Source organism: Corvus cornix, chromosome 9 (assembly GCF_000738735.6).
Source record: "Corvus cornix cornix isolate S_Up_H32 chromosome 9, ASM73873v5, whole genome shotgun sequence".
NCBI lineage: Eukaryota > Metazoa > Chordata > Aves > Passeriformes > Corvidae > Corvus > Corvus cornix.
The window spans coordinates 12,219,482-12,235,358 of NC_046339.1; the positions used below are offsets into that span (position 1 = coordinate 12,219,482).

The 15,877-nt window shown below is 57.1% G+C and overlaps 1 protein-coding gene across 1 annotated transcript; it reads left to right on the top strand.

Moving 5' to 3' along the window:
* Nucleotides 1-5,934: 5,934 nt before the first annotated feature.
* On the top strand, nucleotides 5,935-7,964 carry HES1 (hes family bHLH transcription factor 1). The gene is made up of 4 exons (XM_039557290.1): nucleotides 5,935-6,123; nucleotides 6,208-6,303; nucleotides 6,385-6,472; nucleotides 7,210-7,964. The coding sequence occupies exons 1-4, from the start codon at nucleotides 6,016-6,018 to the stop codon at nucleotides 7,692-7,694; spliced, it is 777 nt and encodes a 258-aa protein (XP_039413224.1). The 5' UTR covers nucleotides 5,935-6,015; the 3' UTR covers nucleotides 7,695-7,964.
* Nucleotides 7,965-15,877: the final 7,913 nt, after the last annotated feature.

Here is a 15,877-nt window from a genome sequence, read left to right on the forward strand (position 1 = left end):
GCTCTGTTCTGCAGCAAGAAAGCACTGCACCATGAAGTATCCTGTGTTTTCTTGAATAAATGGACACAGGAATAATGGAAATGGGAGGGCTGGCAAGCTGTGACCAATCCCATCTGTCAAGGGGAAATGCCTGGTGTCCCAAGGGCTCTGGGACCAGGTCAGACCAGGCAGGCTGAGACCTCTGTCCCCACCTTTGGTGGCACACAGCCCCTGGCCTGCCCGTCCTGCCCACACTGCCTTCAGCAGAGCCTCCCAGCGTGAGGCAGAGCTGCCTGTCACAGCACCTCCAAAAGGTTCCAGATATTTTCTTGCTGCATCATCACGGTTGCCAGGGTTTTGAGGATAACATGAAGTTTACACAACACGCTTCCTGCTGCCAGTTCGTGGCATGAAGAGAAGAGATGGTGGTCAGCTGGTAAATTTAGCAGAAAGCGCAATGGCAGTGATCAGTCCAGGCTGCTTTCTTGGACTGATTAATACCAAGGAGAAGGAACCGTGTTGGAAAATATGATTGATCACTCTGCAGAGGAGCACAGACACTGTGGCCAAGGGCCGGCCCTGTGGGATTCATGAGTCTGCAGTCGGTGAAGGTTGAGTCCCCAGGGAGCCACATGCCAAGGCTCCCACGTGCCCTTGGCTGCAGGCACCAGGAGGGCCAGGGGAAGAGGGCAGAGGGGGCACAGAAAAGGGCTTGTGTGCTGGGAATTTGAGGGCAGGCTGACGCACCCAGCCGCAGGCTCCCTGTGCTGAGGACAGCTGGCGAGACTCCCACCTCGCCACGCTCCCACCCACATCTTCCCACCCCCTCGCTGTGCCGAGCCAGCTGTGCACAGCTGGGCTGCAAACCGCACTGCTGGTCTGATCTGACTTAAAAGCCGTGTTCTGGAAAAGCCTGCGGGGCTTCCTGCAGCCACAGCATGTCAGGGACCACAGACAGCTCAGCACACCAGTGCTGCAGCAACACGGCTGGAGACTGGACTCAGGATGTGGAGCTGATGCTCCACCTTCATCTAGCTCTCAAGAGGGTTCCTTCTGCTCAGTGTTTGGGACAGGGACATCTTCTGTGCCAGTGAGCCCTCATGCCTTCTCCAGCTCCACCACTGCCAAACTCACAGTATTTTCTGCTTCATAGCTTGCAGTCTTTCCATTCCCTGCAAGCACGCAAGCACCACGGCTCCAGCACAGAGACCAGCAGCCTCAGGCAGCAACACAAGTGGGATCTTAATAAATAAATAACTCAGCTCTCACTGCCAACACCTCCCACCACAGAGGAAGAGAACAAGAGCCGAGATGCTCCTTCTCCCCTCTGGAGCATGGCAGTGACTGCGCATTTATTTCTGGTTCTCAGAGGGCTGCAGGCTCAGCTGTCTGTCCCTGTGCCTGGAGCTCCTATATCTTGCCAAGGATACTGGCTGTTGTACTGGAGTGGGACTGCCCTGTCATGGTCAGCGGACTGCAAATCAGTGGTCTGGTGAACTCTGGGCATGTCACATGAAAAGAGCATCTCTAAAAGAAGGATATAAGGCAGCTCGCAGCCTCTGGCTGGTAGTGGCAGTGCCAGATACGGGTCCAAGCCCCACAAGCAATTTAGGGATGTTCCCAGAGCTTGTTCCCAGCTGCAATGCCTGCCAACACCCAGCTTTGGCTGCCAGCAGAGGACCAGGCTGGAGCTGGGGCTCTGGAAAGGCATGCAGGGGAAATCTGGGGCTGCACCATCTCATGCCCATGAGCACATGTGGCTGCTCTAGCCAAATCAGCAACCTCTGAAGTAACGCCATGAGTATCAGGAAGGGAATTCCCATCCACATGGGTGATATTTCACAGCTGCCAAAATGCCCTCCCTGCCGGCTCCCCAGCAGCGTTTCCTTGGTTCAGCAGGATAGGAGCCTGCCAAGAGGAATCAGCTTAGCAAGAGATCCAGGTATCCTGGCTCTTGTCCCAGAGCCTTTTTCAGCACAGAGCTGTGCTACAGCCTGGGATGGGATGGGCTGGGGAGGTGAAAATGGTTCTTCACTGTCTGCCCTTAGTGACTCTCGAGTTTCTCAGACTGGCACTTTGCTACTCAAGCAAAGCTTTGGCCTTTTCATCCCACAGTTTCCTGCACCATTCCCAGGGATGCCTCCCTGGTTGTGGGGGAACAGAACGAAGGGTACCAGTTCCTGGAGGCCAGGATGCTCCCTCCACACAAGGGGGTGTCACTGCAGAATGGCCAGAGCTGCCCCACACACACCCAGCCTGACTCACACAGTGAGGAGTAAAATGAATAAACACTTCAGCCTCTCCTCTGCAGTGGCAGCCAGGGAACAGCTGAAAGAGCCCAGATCCTGGGGAGCAGCTGCCACACAAGCACCCCGAGGCCCATCTGACAGAGCTGGGACCTCGGGTCTCAGCAGGTCTTTGGCAAATGGGTCCCCAGTGGAACAAGAGGGCAGGACCTGCCACAAAACCAGGCTGCTGCCTTAAAATGAGCTACTCCTGCCATCGAGGGGGCCAGGCAGTGACACAGCTGCACAAAAGCTGCCCTCTTTACCACAAATGCCTGGTGTGTAGGGAAGCAACGTCCATGAAGGCTTTGCTTCATCTAGGGGGCTTTGTCAGGAAGTCAGTTTGAAAGTGACCTTGTTCCAAAGACCTGGCAAACGTTTATAGAGGGGAAATAAATCCTGAAACCTGCGCCCAAAGCTTCTTAGATCACCCCTCCCGGGGGAGCCGGTTGGGTATGGATTGCACAACAGCTTCTGGGACGGGAACTACGAGCAGAGGCATGTGTGCAGGGCTGTCCAGAGGAGACACCTGTGCCAGGGACATGTCCCTGAGACGCAGCACTTGTTTTCCACCCTTCAGGGTGGTGACAACTCTGAGCTGTGGCCAGGCTAGGTTTTCAGCCTGTGACCCAAAGAGGAAAGGCTTGGTGTGCCATTCCTGGGATCCAGCTTGCAACCCAGTTCTTACAAGCAACTTGGTTTCTATTTTCTGTATTTCCTAGGATCTTTCAAGCTTTGGATATTAAAACACTTGGATCGCTAGAAGCACATTTTGCTCATCTTGGCTGCTTCCTAAAGGACCATAGAGCAGGCACAGCCAACCCTGCCACCTCCTCACCTCCTGCATGCTACACCCAGCAGCAGCATCCTATTTTATTCCTTCCCACCCCTGGGCCTGTGCCCAGGACTAGTCTAAATTTTCTTGCCAACACATTTTTCCTCCAAGATGTTCTGCCAGTCAGTAAAGCCCTAATGCGTCATCTAAAGGTTCTTCCCAAATCTGTTTTGGACAATTCCCAATTTGTAATCCAAGATGACTGCTGGAGCAATGCAAAAAAACATTTTGAGAGGACTGTGGGACAAGGGACATCCCAGTCCCTGGGACAGTCCTTTATCTCAGGGTTTCACCTCCCCCTTGACACCTCTTTCACAAGAGAAGGCAGGGCTTGGAGATGCCCAGAGGATATGTTCCAGATCCTCTCAGTAGTTACAAACCCCTTCACTACCTCCTTCCAGCCTAAACCTGGCCTCAGCCATTTCATTTCCAGAGACATCCTTCCATGCAAATCCTCCCCTTCCTCTCCTGATCCCTGGGGAATTCACAAGTATATGTGCTTCCGCTTGGAGATCACAACCCTTGCACATGAAGGCATTTCACAGCAGCAGGCAGGCGGAGCAGGAGATGTGGAGCAGGGACACACCAGTGTCGCTGCCTCCCACTGCCCCGTGCAGCACTCGCTGACGGATCCAAGAAGCCTCCACCGAAGCAGACGCTTTTAGAGGCCCAGTCCCCACAGCCCGGCTCCTCACACACCCCAGAAGCGAAAGGCACCCCGCAGGCTCTGCAGTGGCCAGGGGCTGAGCTGCAGCGAGGTGGGAGCGCAGCAAGGGGAGCTGCTGCCAGGCAGTTCCCAGGTCCCCGGTGTGGGCAAGAGCTGGCAACCCCTAATGACAGCCTGTTCTTGCTGCCTGCCCCGCTCGTTCCACAGAGACACCGACCTGTTGCCGGCAATTACAGGCGGTTTGCAGCTCCTCGGCTACCACAAACATAGACATAATTGCAGCCTGTTCTCACTCCGGCCGGGAGGGACCGGGCTGCCCAGCGCTGCATTTCCTCAGCCCTTTGCAAACCCCTGCAGAAGGGAGAGCACCAGCTCAGTAATTGTCATAACTTTCTTCCCCACCAATATATGCAAATATCAGCACAAGAAGAAATAGTGATCCAGTGGAGAACTTTTTAAGCTCTCCAAAAACATACTGCAGTTTTGTGCTAATCTGTGTCTCCAATTTCCCCACGAAGATGACTGTGAAAGTGCTTTTCGGCACTGACTTCCCAGTGCAGTCTCGGTCTTTTCCTCACTCAAGTTTGTCCAGCTGCCTATATGATTGAAACTTACGTCAAATAGTGTTCATCTGAAGTTAAACCTTACACGCTGAGGGCTGCCTTTTTTTTTTTTTTTTTAATCAAAAGACTTGTGGCTCCATTAAGGAGCTAAAAGAAAGCCTTGATTCGTACTTTTCCGCAGTTTTAAACATGACACCCTCCCTTTTATTTATTTTCCTTTTTTTAAACTCTGAAGGCTCAGCAGGCAAGCCTCTGCAGGGACGAGGGCTTTGCACCGGTGAGATCTGCAAACATCTCTCTTCTTTCTTGAACTTTATTTTTCTCACGGTCTCTGAAAAGGCAAGATCGGGTGATACGTGTGGGATTGGCCCTGTACAGGTGCAGATCAGGTACAAGAGGAGGTGGAAAAACATTACTGTGTATACTCAAAAAAAAAAGTGAGAGAGACAGAGACAGAGAGAAAGAGCAAGTGAGCACATTTTTGAATAGGCCAGGTCTAGTTCTTGGCAGGATGACTCAGGCCTAGCTGGCAGACTATGGGAATACGAGTGTGAGAAAGTCAGTCAAGCGGAGGGGAGAAAAAAAGGATTCAAGTCCCCAGGCAAAATACTTTTTTTCTTTTTTTTTTTTTTTTCTTTTTTTTTTTTTTTTCTTTTTTTTTAAAGTAACCCACAAACTGTCCAAACCAGCCGGAGGTGGCAGCAGGGCGGCTGGGCCAGGGCCGAGGGACAGGCACCTCCCACCCTGCGGTTCTGCCTGCTGTGCCCCGCGATGTCAGCGCACGCACCACCGCATCTGTGCCCGCGCCGCCAGCCCGGCGTGCGAGCCGGGGAGCAGAACCCACGGGGGCCACTGCCCCCGGCCCTGCGTGTGCCACCGCGCACCTGCCCCGTGCCCCGCGCTCCTCCGGGCACCGGCCCTGCCCAGCTCCGGCCACACTTGCGGGGGGCAAGGGCAGCACCACGTGGCATTGCCCGGGCGGGCGTGGAGAGAGCTGGGCGACCGGGGGGAGACCCGGTCTGCTGTGAGGAGACCGGGGTTGCCTTGGGGAGATCCGGGCGACCGCGGCAATGCTGCGGGCACCGTGGGAGGACGCAGCCACCGCGGCGCGCCCCGCGGTTCGCCGCAGCCCCCGCACACAGTAGCTCTGCTCCGGCCACCACAGCTAGGCCCGGCCCGCCGCGACCCGCCCATCACCCCGGAGGGCCGCGGCCCCCCACAGCGCAGCCCGCCCCGAGGCCGGCAGTCCCCGAGGGGAGCGGGAGGGGCCGCGCCTGCCACGGGCGCCAATTAACCCGGTAATTAGCGCGGCGCTCCCCGCGCCACCGCCCCCCCCCCCCGCCGCGGGCGGTGCCCAAGGGGTTAAACCGCGGCCGCCCGCCCCGCGCCATTGGCCGGCGGCCGCCGCGCGGCGCGCAGCCAATGGGCGGGCGCCGTCCACGAGCGGGGCCGCGTGCGGGCGGCGCCCATTGGCTGGGCGCGAGTGTGGGAACGGCGGCGGGGGACGTTTCACACGAGCCGCGCGCGTGCGGCGCGCGCTATATAAGTAGGGGCGGCCAAGGGCGCGCGGCACCCGCGCCCCGCCGGCCCCGCCGCCGCCCGCCCCGAGCGCTCCCGCACGGCCCGGCCCGGCCCGGCCCCCTCCCTCCCTACCGCCGCCGCGGCGCCTCTTCCCGGCGGCGCACGATGCCGGCCGACCTGATGGAGAAGAGCAGCGCCTCGCCGGTGGCCGCCACCCCTGCCAGCGTCAATGCGACACCCGACAAGCCGAAGACGGCGGCGGAGCACCGCAAGGTAAGGTCGGCCGGGACGGCACGGGACGGAACGGGCAGCGCCGTGCGGAGCCGCGCCGGACGCTGACCGCTGCCTCTCTTGCAGTCTTCCAAGCCCATTATGGAGAAGCGGCGGCGGGCGCGCATCAATGAGAGCCTGGGGCAGCTGAAGACGCTCATCCTGGACGCGCTGAAGAAGGATGTAAGCGCAGGGGGGCCGGGGCGGGGGGTGTGGGGGCAAACGGCGCTGCCGTGCCGGTCTGAGCCCCGCCTGTTCCCGCAGAGCTCCCGGCACTCCAAGCTGGAGAAGGCCGACATCCTGGAGATGACCGTCAAGCACCTGCGGAGCCTCCAGCGAGCCCAGATGACTGGTGAGTCCTGGGGGAGAACCGGAGAGAGGGAGCCTGCGCCCCGGGGGCTGGGGACATCACACACTCTGCCTGTATGCTCGGTAGAGAGGGTAGCAGGAGCACCAGGCTCTGCACCTGCATCCCCGGGGAGTGAAGGATGGAGGATACTGTGTTCTGTACCTGTATTCCTGGTGCCAGCAGCCCGTGGCTCTGCACCTGTATCCTGTGTACTGGAGAGTTATGGGGGACTCAGTGCTCCATCTCTCCTACTGGGGGGTGGTGAGGGGCATCATGCTCTGTGCTTGTATCCCCAATAAGGAGATGCTGGGAGGTCACTGTGTTCTTTCTGCATCCCTGGTACTGGAGGGCACTGGGAGGGCTGCAGCTCCATCTTGAGTTCCATGTACTAGCAGAGCTGTGCTCCCCACATGGATCTGTTTTGGGGGTGTGAGAGGCACAAGAGCCACTGGGGGGACTGTGTTCCCAACCTGGGTCCCCAGTATATGGGACATAGGGAGATTCTTAGGAATTGTCTGTTCCCCACCTGAGTCCCTGGTGCTGGTGGACTTGATAGCAGAGGAGCTGTGCTCACCATCCAAATTCTTGGCACCTGGGAACACAAGACATACTGCCAGAGGGGCTTCTTTCCCTGCCTGGATTCCTGCCTCACAGGGACTGTAAGATGCAGTGCTGGTGGGCTGTGCACCCCTGTTCCCTGTGGAGCCTACTGACTGCCGTGTGCCTCTCTCCACCCACAGCTGCCCTGAGCACAGACCCCACAGTACTGGGCAAGTACCGAGCTGGCTTCAGCGAGTGCATGAACGAGGTGACGCGATTTCTCTCCACCTGCGAGGGCGTCAACACTGAGGTGCGCACCCGGCTCCTGGGCCACCTGGCCAGCTGCATGACCCAGATCAACACCATGAACTACCCTGCGCCCCCCCCACCGCCCCCGCTGCCACCAGCTGCAGCCTTTGGGCCACCCCTGGTTCCTCCAGGCAGTGGTGCGGGGCCACTCCCGGGCATGCCCTGTAAGCCGGGTGCTGATGCAGCCAAGGTGTACGGTGGCTTCCAGCTGCTGCCGGCCTCCGATGGGCAGTTTGCCTTCCTCATCCCCAGCACTGCCTTTGCTCCTGGTGGAGCTGTGCTGCCTCTGTATGGTGGCCCACCCACAGCTGCCACTGCCGCCTCGCCGCCAGGCCCGCCACCCGGCACAGCCGACTCAGTCTGGAGACCCTGGTGAGGGTGGCGGGCACCGGACTGGACTTGGCACTGCACCCCGTGCTGCTGGCACGGCTGTACATAGATTATATGTTCATATTGGATTGTGCCTTTGTACCATAGCACTCCCTTGACAGTGTTTCGTGTTTTACACGAGATCTTTTTTTCTTCCTTTCTTACCCTTCCTTATGTGACACCAAAGATTGGGGGTTTGTTTTTTGGTTGGGATTTTTTTTTTTGAATGCTCTTAAAATAAAAGTTTCCCTTCCATTTTGGAAGGCCTTTGGAGAAAGTTGGAGCTCTGGCATGTGTGCATAAGAGGGAGCCCAGTTCCTGGCTGCCTGTGGACCTTGCTGCTCCAGGGCTGCCTTGTCCTGCTCGCCAGGCTGGAGCTGTCACTCAGACCCTCTGTCCCCTCTGTCTTGTGAAATCACCTGGCCCCTCTCCCTGCCCTGGGGCAGATGTAATTACTGCTTCTTTGGCAGCAGGTCAATTTATCAGACTTGTTAAACGGAGGTTGTATTTGTAGAGTTGGTGAATGTACTGTGGGAGGCACCTCTGCTCTGTTCTGGCACCTCGGGCTGATGGAGTTGGTGTAGCCGTGGTAAAGCGAGACATTGAGCTGCCTGGGTGAGCCTCCTGCCCTGGACCCGGAGGAGCCTGCTTCCCAGGCTGTAGTGTAAATTGCGAGTGACTCCAGCCAGTTGATTGAGAGAGCCGTGCCTGCCAGCTTCTCGTGTTACAAAAGCAGTGGCTCTCTGCAGGACAAGCCTGACACGAGTGCTCCCGTCTCCTGGCTGACGGGCTGCAGCAGGCACTGGGCACTACCTCCACCTGGACTTAAAAGCATAGAGCTGTTCCCAACCCTAAGCACCAGCCAAGCTCTGCTTGATGATTAATGCTTTGCATGTGGTTTTGATAGAGTTGGGCATTTCCTCTGCTGTTATATGGAAAACACGTGGTTGAGGGAGTGATGTGTGGCTGCAAGGACTCTCTATAATCATGAGCTGAAGCTGACCCCTGTGACTTGGGGATGCCCTGTTTCCAGGCAAGATGCAAGCCATAGATAATGGGAGCAGCAGTCTCAGGTTACAGCTTGCATGGCCCTTCTTAACAAGTCTTAACTCAGAGCGGACAGCTTTAAGATGTGCCAGGATCCACTGGGGTTTCCATCCAAATCCTGCTGCAAGAGCTTGTTGGATTTTGTCTGGATCAGCCAGGTGCTTGACTGTATCCACGTGCTGGGGAAATTAAAGCTGGAGAGAGTGAGACCAGATGGATTAAACCTGCTGGGGTTTGACTCCCCAGCTTTGCTCCCAGTAAAGAAACATACTCACCTGATCTGAAAATACATCCTGGGATGTGTTTTGGAAGTGGGGATGGTGTGTGCCTGGGATATCTCTTTGCAGGGTGTGCTGACAAGGCTGGAGGCTATGGCAGCTCTTTTTTTTTTTTTTTTTTTTTTTTTTTTTGGAAGGAGCTGGTCTCACTGGGATGAGGTTTCCCTTCTCTCTCTTCTCTTAACACCTTGCTGGCCTGCCTGCATTGCCACTTTGACAGGGGCATCTCACAGGCAGGTTTCATGTGCAAGGTTTGGGAGTATCAGATTTGCTGTGCCAAGGCAGGTGTGTAGCTGTACAGGCTGAGTTTTCCTTCCCTTCCTCCAGCCAGAGTGTCACCTTTTTGCACTGGAGATACTGAGGGTAGGACTGAGCCTACCTTGTGATCAGAGAAGTGCTCGCAGGACCTGTCTCGGAATTGCATCAGACCAACTCCTGTTGCTGGATGGCTTGTGTGGAGCTGATGTAGACCAGTAATGCATCACCTATAAGACTGAATGCTGTTCCAGCTGAGCAGAGTCTTCTTTTTCTGCTGAAGCAGTTGGTTTGGAAAGCACATTAGAAAAAAGAGACTTTGCTGTAGGCTAATGGAGAACATAGAGCAGATCCAGGAGTGAAAGACAAGATGAACCTATTTGCTAATGGAGTTTAAATAGCCTAGTATAAAGCAGATATGGCATGCTTGGACCGGTTTCTCCAAAGCTTTCTGTGTTTACTCTATCCCACAGCCTGTTGACATGAGAGATCTGCTTGAGTTTGTGAGCTTTAAGGGGATCAGAGCAATTCCCAAGAGCTGTGCTCTTGGTGCCAGTTCACTGAGCCTGTGACAAATTGGGATGACAAATGCAGGCTGTGGGTCTGTGGATCATTGTGTGTGGGAATTCTCCTTCAGGTGCAGCAAATGCCTTTAAACTGATGCTGTGGGATGAGCAGGTAAGGGAAGGGTGGGGAGTGCCAGAGAAGGTACAGGGCTGAGCTATGACCCTGCATGGGGACTGTGCAGGACAGGCAGGAAAAAGGACCGGACTTAGTGCTGCCGGGTGGGATGTAGCTCCTGTTGGCTTCCCTGGGCACCTTGCTGAGCCCTGCCTTCCAGCGGAGAGGACCCTGGGAAGGGCTGGAAGGCAGGTCTGTCCCTCTCATGACCACTCTTGGGTTGGTCAGCACTTTGCCACAATCCTGTGGGTGCATTTGCAGCCCGGAGGGTGCTGAGCTGGAAGAAGCACTGCTCTAGTCCCTGCCTGCAGTGCACCTGCAGTCCGTGAGCAGGGGGCTTTTCCTGCCTCCCCCAGCACCCTACCTTGCCCCCCACCCACCACAGACTTTACAGTGCCGGCTGCCCCTGGCATCCCCGCAGCTCCCTTCCATCTGCCGCTGCTGCCGTCCCGGGAAACCTGTCATTAAAGTCAATTAACTTTTCCCACACTCCTCGTGAGCGGTGCAAAAGCCCCTCCTTGCTTCCTCCTTGGCTCTTAAGTGCTACCATATGGCACAGGCCCCCGCTCCCCCCCCCCCCCCCCCCCCCCCCACGCCCGCCCTGCCTTTGATTCCAGCCAGACAGCCGGAGCTTTATGATTTAAGCCGGGAGAGCCCTCGTACCAAGCCCTGGGCCGCTCTGCGGCCAAGGTGGTTTTTTTAGCAGGCAAGGCTGTTTTCTGGCAGGAAATGAATAGCTCCCAGATGAGCTCAGGAACCTGAGAGGTCGTGAGAAAGGAGCGAACCCCCGGCGCGGTGGCGGGCTGCCAGCGGTGTGGGGAGCGCGGGAGGGAGCGCGCCGCTGCCGCCGCACACGAGCGCGCCCGGCCCCCCCTGGCAGACGGCGGGGCCGGACGCCGGCAGCCCGCGGCCGCACGCCGCCCGCACGCCGCGGCCGAGACCCGGCCCCGCGGCGGCACAGCCCCCGGCCGGCTGTCCCCAGCCACCGGCCGCCGCGCTCGTGCCAATGGCCCGCGGCCGACGGCTGACCTTGGGCTGGCATCCAGGCGTCCGGCCCGCGGGGAGCGCGCGGTGGTGAAAAAGCAGCCTGGCAGCCGGGTTGGGGTTTAGGGGAGCCAGGACGAGAGTCCCCCGGGACCAGCACGGCAAACCTGCCTGGGGCTGCATGCAAGCAGGTTGGGGTGGCCGTGTGCTGCGGGGCCCGGGATGCTCCAGCCCTGTAGCTCCCGGCTGGGACACACCGCCCGATGGTGCATCCAGACCTGCCAGCCCGTGGCTCTGGCTTGCACCAGCACCTCTAGGCCAGCACCCGCCTTTGCTCTGCCGCTGCCCCTGGGGCAGGCAAGGGACCTGTGATTTACAGGGGTGACATGTGTTTTACTTAAGTCAAACAAAAGCCCAGTTTGTTTTGCAGAGCACAGACTTCCTGGGGGGATCAGCCCAGACAAATGACTCCACTCCCATTTATTAAACATTTGTGGCCATGCGATCAGCTGGTGCTGGGAATGGCTGGGACAATCTTCTCCCCTTCCCAGCTTCTGCAGCAGGACTGATTTTAGACGTCTCTGCTGGAGCAGAGTTGTGCCCTAGGGCCACCGGCTCCCCATTCCAGTGCCTTGCAGGTATCCAAGGACAGTGGTACCATCCACACAGGCCATAGCCTCTGGACCGTTTTCCTGTACATCATGGCTCAGCCCTGCAGCAGCATCCACCCTGAGTGCTGGGAGCAGGCTGGGGGCACACGTCCTTTGTGACTGCACTGCAGTGAGGGTTACAAGGGGCCTGTGTGCCACTGAAGGGGTGTGGGGTTGGAGGGGGCCTGCTCCTGGTGTGTTTGCCAAGGGGAGTGCAGGGGCAGCAGGGCAGAAGTGCTGTTGCTGAAGGACAGCCATGGAGGTAGGGCCACCTGTAATCTGTAATGATTAGGAAGCTGCTCCCAGACGGGGTTTATTGCCAATAGAGCTAGCTCAGCACAACTGCTGGGGCATTAACCCTTATCTGCCTGGTGCGATAAGAGCCCTGGGCTTTGCCTTCCGGCCCAAAGAGAGCAAACACACGCCACAGGGCATGGTACAGACTGCACCGTGCCCTGTCACCCTGGGGACACAGCCAACATCCTGTGTGGGTGGGACGCACTGCCCCAGCACGTGCTCCCAAAGCCCCTGGCCCCAGCTCCCCCTGCCTGCTGCCCAGCACACAGGGGTTAGCAGCAGGGGTGAAGGCTCTGTACCCGAACTCCCGAGGGGTTCAGCTGTACAAAAGCAGTATCCTGCTTAATTAAAAGCAGACCTGCTGTAATGAGCCTCCCAGCACAACAGCATGGCTCGGGCAGTGTTGCTAGAACAGAGGCTGGGATTCAGCCTCACTGCAGGACTGAGACATGAGGTGGCTCAGGGGCTGGGAGCCAGGGCTGGGTCACCCTGTGACTGCCTGCAAAGCCGTGTCTCTCTCCATGTCCTTCCAGCCCCACCAAGGAAACAGCCTGTCTGATCCAGCCTGCTGCTGCACAGCACCTCATCAAAACTCATCCCTAAAATCGCTCCTGGAGCGGGGCCTCTGCTGAGTTCTTCCCCCCAGGTGGGGGTCTCACACCATCCCTGGGCTATTGGCTCAGCTGTGCTGGTACTGGGACCAGCAGTGATCGTGCCTGCCTTGCAAGGGGGACATCCCCCAGGCTGTGCCAGGAGGAGGCTGCTCCCTGCTCGGGACTGGGATGGCACACACCACTCTGGATATGGGTGCACTGGGGTGCCTCAAAAGACCCTTTCTAATGGTGACCTGCTTTTTTTCTGTTGTTGTTTTGTCAGCTTTTTCTTGCTGCTGAGGAGGTCAGAAGTGTTGAGGAACATACTTAGTGCAGGTAGCTTGGTGTGCAAGATGCAGATTGTGCCACGCACAGGGGGAAATGGCTGGAGCCCCAGAACAGCAGGTGTGAACTGGCACCAATCCTTTGCCTAACAAAGGACATGGGGACCTGTGGCACAGCCCAGCAGGGAGGTGGCCAGTCACCCAGGGACTCTGCAGGACCCGATGAACAATAAGGAGACCCCAGACTAAATATCACCACTGGACCAAGAGGCACATACAGCATGGACTGTGAGGGTATAAAACCCCAGGGATTGCTGTGTTCAGGTCCCTCCCTGGCAACACACAGCTTGACCTGTTATCATGTCACTGCACCACGATTAAATTAGGAACCAGAGGTCTGGACTCTGTTATGGTAAACATGGAGTTGAGTCAGGGAATGAAACCTGTCTGACTTTATGAGTGTGGGATGTGCAGGGAGTCAAAGCGGGTACCCATCGGCTCACGGGAGCCACCCACTGCAAAGGGGCTTTGTTCTCAGCAGTGAAAATGCAGGGTGGTGTGAGTGTGACCCCCAGAGTGGCTCCTCAATGCTCAGACAGGAATATCCCTTTAACAAGAAGGCTGTCAGCAATGACTGGAGGCTCCCACAGCTTGTCCCACTGCAGACAATGGGCTGTAGCACTGTTCTCTGGAAAACATTATGAGTTCTCAAAACCGTAAAACAATCTGGCTGGTGTTTCTCCCTCTGATGCTGGAAATCTGGACAGTGTTTGTACCAAGAGAGGGAGCAGGATATAGAGACACATGCCGAACCTCAGTTAGATATCTTGCCTGGCTCTGGCCCTCACAGCCCTGCTGCAGCCCAGGAACAGATAAACCCCCCATCTCATTTGGCAGTGCTGACACACGTGGGGCATCTGCCAAAGAGAGGAAGTGGTACTGGGCCCCAGGACCCCCAGGCCAGCACCATCCTCACTGATGCTATGACTAGTATAAAGCAAGACTAACACAAGCTGATCCTGCCAGGCTTGGGAAACATTTGGCTTTGTTTGCATCTCCAGTATCAGGCTGAGCCTCATCCCTGCCTCCATCAGCAACAGGCTCGTGTCTGGACCTGGAAGACAACCTGCCTTTGTTCCAGCAGTGAAATGAATCCTGTTTATGGCAGGGGAGAGCAAATGGTCCATTGCACTCAGGCATTTGACAGCAACATGTAAATGCAAAGGAATACTGGATACCTGCATGGCTGCGGAAACAGGGCCAGAACATCCTTCAGGGCTGCATCGCAGTGGGTGCTGGAGGAGATGATGAGCCTGGAAGGGAAGGGGGAGCTTTGGGATGATGGTGCATCAGGACAAACCCTTCCACTAAGCAGGGTTTCCAACCAAACCAGTCCCCTGCATGGTGAATGGATGGGGAAATCAGAGCACTCATCCCTAGCTCTGCATCTGGGAGGGCTCTGGCTGGTTATCAGCTGCACAAGGGTCTCACAACAAGGACTCCGACAGGCGTGGTGGATGCTTCCCTTCTCCCTGCAGGCAAGCCTCTCTGTGGGATCAGTGCTGGTGTGTCCCACAGTACAGAGCTCTGCACTTCCCTTCCCACAGGGCATTTGCTTTCAGCCATCCTTCAGCTTTTATTGTGCTTCGAAACAGAGAGGCTGGCAGCTGGACAGCCTGAGCTGGTGTTTCTGAGCAGGCTCCAAGCAGATGTTTGTGCTCACAGACAGGGCTGGCGCTCAGTGCCTTCCCTGCTGGGCTCAGCTGCATGCAGGCAGGCTGCAGGCAGAGCCTGTGGGCAGCCCCCTGCCTGCAGTGCTGCTTGTTCGGGGCAGCTGCCCCCAGAGGCTTGAGAGTGGGTCTGCTGCTGGGCACAGGCTGAGTGGGGTCATGTGTCCTCAAAGGGACAAGGAGCTGGACCACTGCTGAAGTAATGGATGAGGGCTGTGGGATGAGAACCCAAAAACAGGCAAAGGGGAGAGGGGCGTGGCTGAGAGCTGCCTTGTACTTGCTCAGCCAGTGTCACGGTGAGCACGAGGGTCACAGAGAACCTCTTGAGGAAGCTCCTCCCAGGCTGGGTCAGCCCACAGCACAGCCACCACTCCCTGTTCTCTCATCCTCGCCCCCACGGCAGATCTTGCATGAGATGGGGGGTTCTCTTATCGCTCAGTGTTTGCCAATCTGGAGGAGCACGCTGTAGTTGTGGCTGGCTAACCATCACCCATGTGAACAAGGACAGGAAAAGGTCTGACAGGACGGACTGTCCATGGCCTCCCATCCTTCTCAGGGGAGGCTCGGACCCAGCTGGTCCCATGCATGTGCTGGCAGCTGCGGGTTGCTCCAGCCATGGCTCTGGTGTCAGCCACATTTCACAGCTCAGAGCTGCCCCTCTTGTGTTAAAGCCTGATGAGACACCCTTCTCAAAGTAAACAGGAGCCAGTTTATTGCTTGCTGGAGCCATTTCCCAGGAAGGTCAGGAGGGCTTTCCTTGGGACTTGAGACAGCCTGCTAAGCTCCTGCTAACGCTGAGCAAAGGTGTTACAAGAGCACCATGGACCGGGAAGAACACCGCTGGGCCCTAGGGACGCCTGCAGCCTCCTCTAAACCTTGGAATATAGTCCTGTTTGTCTTCTCTTGCTCTTCAGGGTGCTGTGCTCTGGGTTCCCCCTCCCACTTGTTTATGACACTGATGCAGAAAATTGTGGTGGCTGTAATTGCCAGCAGTTTGCTGACTGCACGTTCACCCAGTTTGCTGGGCTGGAGACAAAAGACCTACATCCCCTTCCAAGGTCTGAAGCTGTGTCATCCCAATGGGCAAGAAGGTGAAGGAGGTTACTTATGCATTTGCTTAAAGAGCATCTGGATGTAAAATAAGACTGATGCACCTCAGGGCAGGGGCAACACCAGCATCTGTGGGGACTGCCCTGTGACATCAGCTTACTGTCCCCATGTGTCCGTCCGCTCCAGGGAGGCAGCTGGGCACTCCCTCATCCCCTCCAGGCTTCATGTACAGGAGACCAACCCCTGCACAGATCTTCTGCCACCAATCCCTCTGCAGCTCGGGCAAACTGACAGAAAGCTTTCCTCAAGGGCTCAGGCACCACGGACCCAGCTTGTATGCC